The 8539-nt window shown below is 36.0% G+C and overlaps 1 protein-coding gene across 1 annotated transcript; it reads left to right on the top strand.

Moving 5' to 3' along the window:
- The first annotated feature begins 452 nt into the window (after positions 1–452).
- Positions 453–1349, top strand: LOC139324317 (vomeronasal type-2 receptor 26-like). Its single transcript, XM_070954040.1, has one exon. The coding sequence runs from the start codon at positions 453–455 to the stop codon at positions 1347–1349; it is 897 nt and encodes a 298-aa protein (XP_070810141.1).
- The last annotated feature ends 7190 nt before the right edge of the window (positions 1350–8539 follow it).

Genomic DNA, 8539 nt, shown 5'->3' on the forward strand with positions numbered 1-8539 from the left:
AATGTATGTAATTTTATTTTTGCTTATTGAACCACACTTTTTTCTTCAAAATAAAAATTCTAATGTTTCCTAGATTACTCACTCTTTAGGAAGGAGAAAAGCTAGAGGGTTTAAATGAATTATATTGGAATGAATCTAAGATGTTCTCCATCTGCTTCTGTTATTGAAATCTGATGTCCATCATCAGAGTTTTCTTCTCCATTTTTGGAAATTTTCAATACTGTAGAAATTTTGAAAATGTTAAAAAGACTGCATTTTAAGAGTAATTGCACTTTATTTTATGCCAACCTTAAATGATATGATAGAAGTAAAACTGTGTTTATATAGAAACACAATCAAATTGATAGCCATTGGAAACCACTCAAAAGAATAACATGTGGCTCCCACTCTGAAATAAAATTTAAAAATAGGGAATGCATAGATAACAAATTCCTTGACTTTTTTTTTCAGATATGGATGAATGTTTTGAATGTTCAGAAGATCATTATCCAAATAAGGAAAAGATAGAATGCATTGTGAAACCGGTGATCTTTCTAAATATTGAAGAAACCCTAGGAATTGGTTTAGCCTCAACGGCTCTTTCTTTCTTCTTCTTCACAATGTGGGTACTTGGCACTTTTATTAAACACAGGGATACTCCCATTGTCAAAGCCAACAACCGGTCCCTCACCTATACCCTGCTTGTCTCTCTTCTGCTCTGTTTTCTCTCCTCTTTGTTCTTCCTCAGCCAGCCTGGTAAAGTGATCTGTCTTCTCCGACAATCAGCTTTTGGCATCACTTTCTCAGTGGCCATTTCTAGTGTACTGGCCAAAACCATCACTGTAGTTGTTGCTTTCATGGCCACTAAACCAGGTTCTCAGATGAGGAGATGGGTGGGGAAAAGATTGGCTTTTTCTATTGTCCTCTCATGCTCTCTCTTACAAGTATGCATTTGTATTTTTTGGTTGTCAACATCTCCCCCATTCCCTGAGTTGGACATGCACTCAGAGCTCCAAGAAATGATTTTACAATGCAATGAAGGATCATCTTTCTTCTTCTATTGTGTCTTGGGCTACATGGGTATCTTGGCCATCGCCAGCTTTATTGTGGCTTTTCTTGCCCGCAAATTACCTGACAGCTTTAATGAAGCCAAGTTCATCACCTTCAGCATGTTGGCCTTTTGCAGTGTGTGGATCTCCTTCTTTCCAGCCTATCTGAGCACAAAAGGAAAAGCCATGGCAGCTGTGGAGGTCTTCTCCATCTTGGCTTCCAGCGCTGCATTACTGGGATGCATATTTTTGCCAAAATGCTACATCATTGTTTTCAGGCCTCAGCTAAACCACAGGGAGCAACTAATAAAGAGGAATTAGTACATCATATACTTTTTCTTGCTATACTGACAAAGAAGAATCAAAAGTCTATTTGCTGTGTATATGAAACAAATAGAAGTTATTTCTGTGAAAGGAGGATATTTGGAAGGTTATTATGATTATTAATATTTATTAATGTCACCCGTTCAAAAAGAAGTGTTCATGATGCTGCATTTTCAAATATTTTTGAAGATTGTTTAACCTAACCTCTCTCATCCCTTCAACACCTCACCTCAAGAAGATTTTGAGAATCTAGATTTCTTTAATACTGTTAGGGGATTTCAGATATTGACTCAAAGGATATCCAAACTCTTTCATGGTTTTTATACTTTTTGTTCATAAATCACTGTATCAATAAAGTAAAAAGCTGATTAACATTTCATGAACATGTATTTGGTACAGTATCATGGGATATCAGTTTTCAATTGTTTAGGGTTCTTTTGAAATGTAAAATTTAAAAAGTTTCTGAATCCGGTACATTTAATTGAATTTGAAGGTCACAAGCAGTCATCATTCTATTTCGATTGTGACCTATTATCTGATTTTAAAAATATTGGAAATGTAGTGAAATGAAGTGATGTGAACTGGATTCTTTCTGTCTTGTCCTTTATTTGACACATATACTTTGCCGTATATGTACATATAAAATTTAATTTGCTTTGGTATACATTGTTCCTCTGTAACCTTTCCATGGAATTGTGGAAAAATAAATTGTGGATATATCAAGATACCAGGGTGCCTACCGTCCCTGTCTTACTATCCCCATTTATCTGTATTTACTTCCTTTGTTCATATTTATGTTGATACCTATACTTGTTATCTTGTACATGTTTGACAAATAAAAAAAACAAACAAATAAAAGTTGTAGTGTTCTGTTTGTTATTCTTCAGAAGGAGAATCCCGAAAGCACCTAAGGACAGAATGAACTTGCTATGATGGGGAGGTGATAAAAGATTGAATAAGTAAATGATTGCCCATCCCCAGTCAATTAACATTTCTTCTCCTACTTTCTGGTGCTTTGAAAAGTACATTGACTCCCCTCTTCTTTGTGGCAGCCTCAATAAGATAAACAAATTACTGAAGTGGTGGATATATTTTTTTTCTCTTAACATCAACTGTGAACAAGAAAGGAATCAGCACTCATGAAATAGGTTGTTGACTTTCATTTGATAGGGTAACAATAAAAGTTTAAAAGATGTTCAAATGCAATCTGAATGGAACCAAGACAAGTAGATAAATGGCTGATTGGCCCCAGAAAAAAAATAATATCCAAATTATACAATTAGTTATTAGAATTTGATAGAGCAGAGGAGGTGGTAAAAGAACCGATGATCGCATGGGCTAAAAATATAGGGCATAACATAAACCTAGATGATTGGGAAGCTATCTGGAACAAAAATTACACGTTAACAAAATTGGTGGTCTATAAGGAAAATCAGTATAAAATGCTCTATTGTTGGCACTTAGCTTCAGCAAGACTGGCTAAAATATACCCAAATCTAAGCCCCAAGTGCTGGAAATGCAATCAACACCAAGGTACCTTCTTTCATGCTTGGTGGTTATGCCCCGAAGCGAAAAAGTATTGGACCAAAATACAAGACTGGCTACAAGATTTAATAAATTGTCAAATTGAGTTAAATCCGGAAACATTTCTCCTGGGAATATTAAAAACTAAATTTGATAAAAAAAATAAGATATCTGATCCTACATATACTAACAGCAGCAAGAATTGTGTTTGTGCAATATTGGAAAGAACATAACTTATCACCAGAGGGATTGATTATCCAAAAAATATTTCAATGTGCCGAAATGAATAAACTAACTTTAGAATTTAAAAAAAAGAGGATTCGGAATATTATGTGGTTTGGGAAAAATGGTATAGATGGATAGACAACAGAAACAAAAATAGGTAATATTCATAAGGAAGTTGAGGATGCATATAATGTAGATTTTATGTGAACTGTTAATCAAAGTATATAAAAATGACAGTCTGTTTGAATATGTATTAGTGTTTTGGAAAAGAAAAACTACAATAAAAATTATTTATAAAAAAACCAGAAAAAAACCCAAAACAAATGCAAACTGAAGTTCATGGGATTGTCCAAAGCAATGGTGGTATAATTTTGAAACTTTGATGAATACCATGTTCTCCCATCGTAGAGGTAGATTCAGACGATCAATTCTAAACATTTTCTTGGAAGCTCACATATCCAATGCCATGAATAGCTACTAGTAGTGAGCATATTTGTAGAATAGGTTTAATTTTCTCCAGGTGTCATTATTTCTGGTCCTCATGACACAAGATGGACCTCAGGGAAGGACTTTAGAAAAGTAGAGGGAGAACCAGATTATGCAGATAAATACTTCATTCTTTAAAATTGGTTACTTACAACTTGGCAGGGCTTCCAAAGAAAAGGAAAAGAGAGAGAAATTTATACTGCCATTGTTAATTTCCAACAATCTGGTGTACACAAATTGGAAGAGAGAACTGAATCAAACAAAGATCAGCTTCCTTTTAAAAAGTGGAGGAGGTTTTCATAAGCCTGGTGACTGGTAAATAATTTGTTAGAAGCTCAAATGTTTCAATATTCATTAGATTTAATTGCCCATTAAAAAAAAAAAACATTGAAAAGATTAGTTTATGCTCATAAACAAATGGCATTTCCAGTTTTCTTGGATTTTTTTTGCCATACCCTAACCCCGTAAACTCCCTCTCAGTTGTTACTGAAATTGTCACATCTACAGGGTGGATTTTCATTGTTATCTTCTCCAAGTTTTTCATGACCTCCCTTCTACAATAAGTACAATCTCTATAAGGACCTGTATTTTTCAAAATCGCTGGGTTTTTTTTTTTTTTTTTACACTGATACACCCAGTTAACGTTGTAGTCTCTATTTGATTCTATAAGTGGCTGGGAAATATTGCAATGGTTAATGAAAATTGAAGCATTAATCTTTTCTAAGCAAAAATTCTTCAGTTCCATGCTAAGCTAAATAATAGCTATTGCACATCTTGTTTATTATGAAGTAAATAATTAACTTTTCCTTGAAGAGTCCAAATTACTATAATGGGTTTATCTGCTTTAAGCTCCAGAGATTTTCAGGAATCGGTGAAAACTAGAAAGCATGTTTGAAAGAGGTTATAAATTAACTCTGGTTCCATGAAGAGCTTGAGGTGGTGGGAGGAGTCAAACAGGGCTATTGAGTTCGTTTCCTCCAGCATCTGTTCTTTCTTTGATCAGACCAATTTCAGGTTGTAGAAATCTCAGTCATTATATATTTCTGTATCTCCATTGAAGTTAAAAATTTAGGCTGATGCTTTTCTCTTAGGAGGCATGTTGGGAAAACCCAGGATGCTCAGTCACATCCATTGGTGTGGGTTGATACGTTGGAGACCTCTTTTAGAAGATTTTTTGACTATTGATGTATTGTTCTTTCTGATGTTCCCCGTGATCAAAGTGAATGCACTCAAGTGACCAGAGGTTGATCCTTTTCCAGTTCCACATGAATGGTACCAACCTGGTGATGTCCTCATTGGAGGGATGGCTTCACAGAACCTCTATGCCTTCAGTGAATATTAATTTTATGAACATCCATCTCAGGAGCTCTATGAACTTTCAGAGTAAGCAAATCTCATACCTTTCTTCACCTAATGATCGTTTCTAGATATCCAAATCACTTCCTTCAATTTACAAGGGTCTTAAAGAAGGCAGATGAAGTCAGAAGTCAGACCAATCATTTCCTGATTTTGTTTTGAGATTTCAGATCCTTTGTTCCTATAGAAATGAGAGAGACTTTATAGTATTTTGAAAAAAAGTGATACAAATATGAATTTGAATGTCTAAGGAATAAATACCATATTTTTCAGAGTATAAGATGCATCTTTTTCCCCCAAAAAAAGAGGGTGAAAATCTGGGTGCGTCTTATACTCCGAATGTAGCCCCACCAGCTTCTCAAACGGAGATATCAGAGGCTGAAAAAAGCATCAGAAAAGAAGCCCCCAAACAGAGATTCAAAAAAGAAGCCCCCAAACAGAACTTCAGAGGTTTTTTTTCTGAAGCTCAGTTTTGGAGGCTTTCAGAGACAGGAAAAAAAGTTTTTTTCTGAAAAAGAGTTTCAGAAGTTTCAGAGACAGAAAAAAAGCAAAAAAAAAAAAAAAAAAAAAAGCAAGGCACAGAGCTCACAACCAAGGAACCTGTTGCTAAAATTCACCTCTGTGAACAGCTGATTGGAGGTATTTTGGGAGGCTGATCCATCTGCCAATCAGCTTTTTTCTTATTTTCCTCCCCAAAAAGTAAGGTGCATCTTATACTCCAGTGTGTCTTATATTCTGAAAAATACAGTAGATTACTGATGAGACAGAACACCATGTAGTTCAGGTGTAAACCATATAATACTTCATGCTGTTTAAGCTTGATTATTTTTTTGCAGATATTTTGTTATTAGGTTAGGTAATATCTTTAGTGTTCTAAACAGCATTGCAAAGCTTTTAATATGTTACCTCCTTGGGAGGCAAAATATTTGAAAGGGAAAAATCAAGCTCGGAGAGCACCACACACTTCACAATACCTAGAATATAAATACATAAAAGTAGGAATTCATAATATAGGAAGAAAATGTTCAGAAATGATCACTCATCTTCACAATCAACACATTTTCTCAGAAAGAGGAGGAAAAGGAAGAACAAAAATTGCTCAAAGAAGAGTAAAATAAAGAAATGGAGTAAGTTTAGTTTCCTCTATATCAGCGGTTCTCAACCTGGGGGTCACGACCCCTTTGGGGGTCGAACGGCCATTTCCCAGGGGTCGCCAAAGCCCTCTCTCGCCCCCCCCCCACGCCTTCACTCACCCTCACCCTCTGCCGGATCGCCCGGTCGCCGTTCGTTTACCCCGCCCACTCCCAATCTATTGCTGCCTCCGGAGTCCCAGCTGATGGCTAGAGGGGAAAAAAACTTTAAATTCTTGCCGCGGGGCTTCAAAGAACCGCCCTACTCTCAACTGTTTTGCGGAGGGCTCTGTTGCTAGCTAGCTGCAAAGAGGTAAATTCCTGGAGCAGATTTTTCCCCCCCTAGCTATGCTGAGAAAGGGAAATTGAAAGTAAGCAGGGTCTTGGCTGCAACGTGACAAAATGAGGCAGAGAGATTTCTTTTTCCTCACCAAAAAAGGTAGGTGCAAACTGCAAACAATGGGAAATTTAGGGCAAGAGGAGGTTCAAGATTTTAAAACACAGAAGAAAAAAAGCTCTATTTAACTAGGGAATTGTAATAATTGAGATACTATTAATTGTATATTGTGTTGAAAGCAGAAATGATTAAATTGTGGTTTGGAGGAATATATGGGGGAAATAATTTGGTTTATTATTATTGGTAAATATAATTAATTGATTTGTAAGAAATTGAATTGCATGGAAATAATTGGAATATTCATGTTCATATTGATTAATATACAAAAAAGGTAGCTATATAACTAATTGATTTATATTAAAATGTTGAATTTGTATTAAACAACTGTATTACATAATTAACCAATGTGAGGATGGATATAAAAATAGATGACAATGGGAAGGGGTATAATATAGAATAGAAGGGAAAAATTGAATTTGATTAAGATTAGAGATGAGGATGAAGGGTAATATTGGTTTTTTAAAAAATAGATGAGGAATAAATATGATAAAAAGGAAATATAAAAATTGTAAATTTAATTGAAATGACTAAATACTGTGTTGGAAGAAATATCCTTCTGGGTTCTGCTCCAAGTGGGGAAAAAGACACTGGAAACATGGAGACTGCTTGGAAAGATGGTTTAATGGTGGACAGGATCACATGGCTTGATGGGGCCCATTGTGTTAGTTTCTGTTGCTATTGTGTTGCAAATGTCCTTTGACAAAGGATTGAGTTTCTGCCTCTGGCCCATTAACAAAGGGTGGGGGGCAGGAAGGTGGGAGTTGCTTTGTCTGTAAAATATGCTTCTCCATTTCTCATCCAGGTAGGGAAATATAATATTCTGCCTTTTTAATATTTCCCAAAATATTTCATTCTTCTAGGAAAGGGGTGGATGCTAACCTCCTACAACTGTTTAAATTTGTGAACCGGCCAAATACTCTGTTCAAAGAAAATATGTTGTATGTTTGTATGTGTGTTTCTAATTATTGCTATTTATTGCTATTTGTTCTCTTTTATTCTTTAAAGTTTAACAATTCATTCTTTATCTTAATATCTTAATATTTGTTTGGGGTTGGCTTTCTTCCCTTTCATCTTTTTTATTGTACAGCAATCTTTCTCCTCAAACCTACCACCTCTCTCTTTTCTTTTCTTCTTACTTTCTCTTCCTCCCCTTCTTCTTCTCCTCCCTACTTCCTCTTCCTTTCTCCTTCTCCTCCTCTCTTCCTCCCTCTCTTACCCTCACTCCTACTCTAATTTCCCTTCCCTTCCTTCATCCCTCTCTATTGCTGTATCCTTTTATGCATATGGACTACTCAAAGGGCTGAAAAAGTTATTTTTGACTGGTCCTCGCACTTTTGACCAGTCCTCGAATTTACGACTGTCCTCACATTTTACGTTTTTTGCCCTATCTTATACCATGTTGAAGAGAAGCAGTTGTGAAATGAGTGACATGGTTGTTAAGAATGCTGCACAGGCATAAATGTGAGGATGGTCATAAGTGTGAGGACCAGTCAAAAGTGTGAGGACCTGTCAGAAATGACTTTTTTCAGCCCTCTGAGTAGTCCCTATACATATAGCCATGGCCACCCGGTCACATGACCAGCTAGCCACGCCCACCCAGTCACATGACCTCCAAGCCACACCCACAAAATAAGCCATGCCCACAGAACCGGTAGTAAAAAAATTTAGAACCCACCCCTGGTTGGGGTCACCACAACATGAGGAACTGTATTAAAGGGTCGCGGCATTAGGAAGGTTGAGAACCACTGCTCTATATAAAACAGAACACACAATCATTCCCATTGGCTATTAATAGAAAATCTAAAAATATAGTGTCTTTTTTAATGAATGACTTCCATGATACAGTACACTGCACAAGAAAATCACAATAATTTGAAGCAGTGTAAAAGGAATTTAATCTTTTTAATTTCAGTCACAGGTAGAAAGGGCTGTCCTTGATGATCAACTAATTCATTCACTGTAGAATTGTTTTCTAAAAGACATTCTTTTACTTACAGTCTGATTACAAA

The sequence above is a fragment of the Pituophis catenifer genome, unplaced genomic scaffold (assembly GCF_029215685.1).
Source record: "Pituophis catenifer annectens isolate HBS135680 unplaced genomic scaffold, rPitCat1.0.hap2 SCAF_15, whole genome shotgun sequence".
Classification (NCBI taxonomy): domain Eukaryota; kingdom Metazoa; phylum Chordata; class Lepidosauria; order Squamata; family Colubridae; genus Pituophis; species Pituophis catenifer.

Excerpts from the sequence above, each read along its gene's own strand:
- LOC139324317 (XM_070954040.1), top strand. The coding sequence starts at position 453 with ATGGATGAATGTTTTGAATGTTCAGAAGATCATTATCCAAATAAGGAA.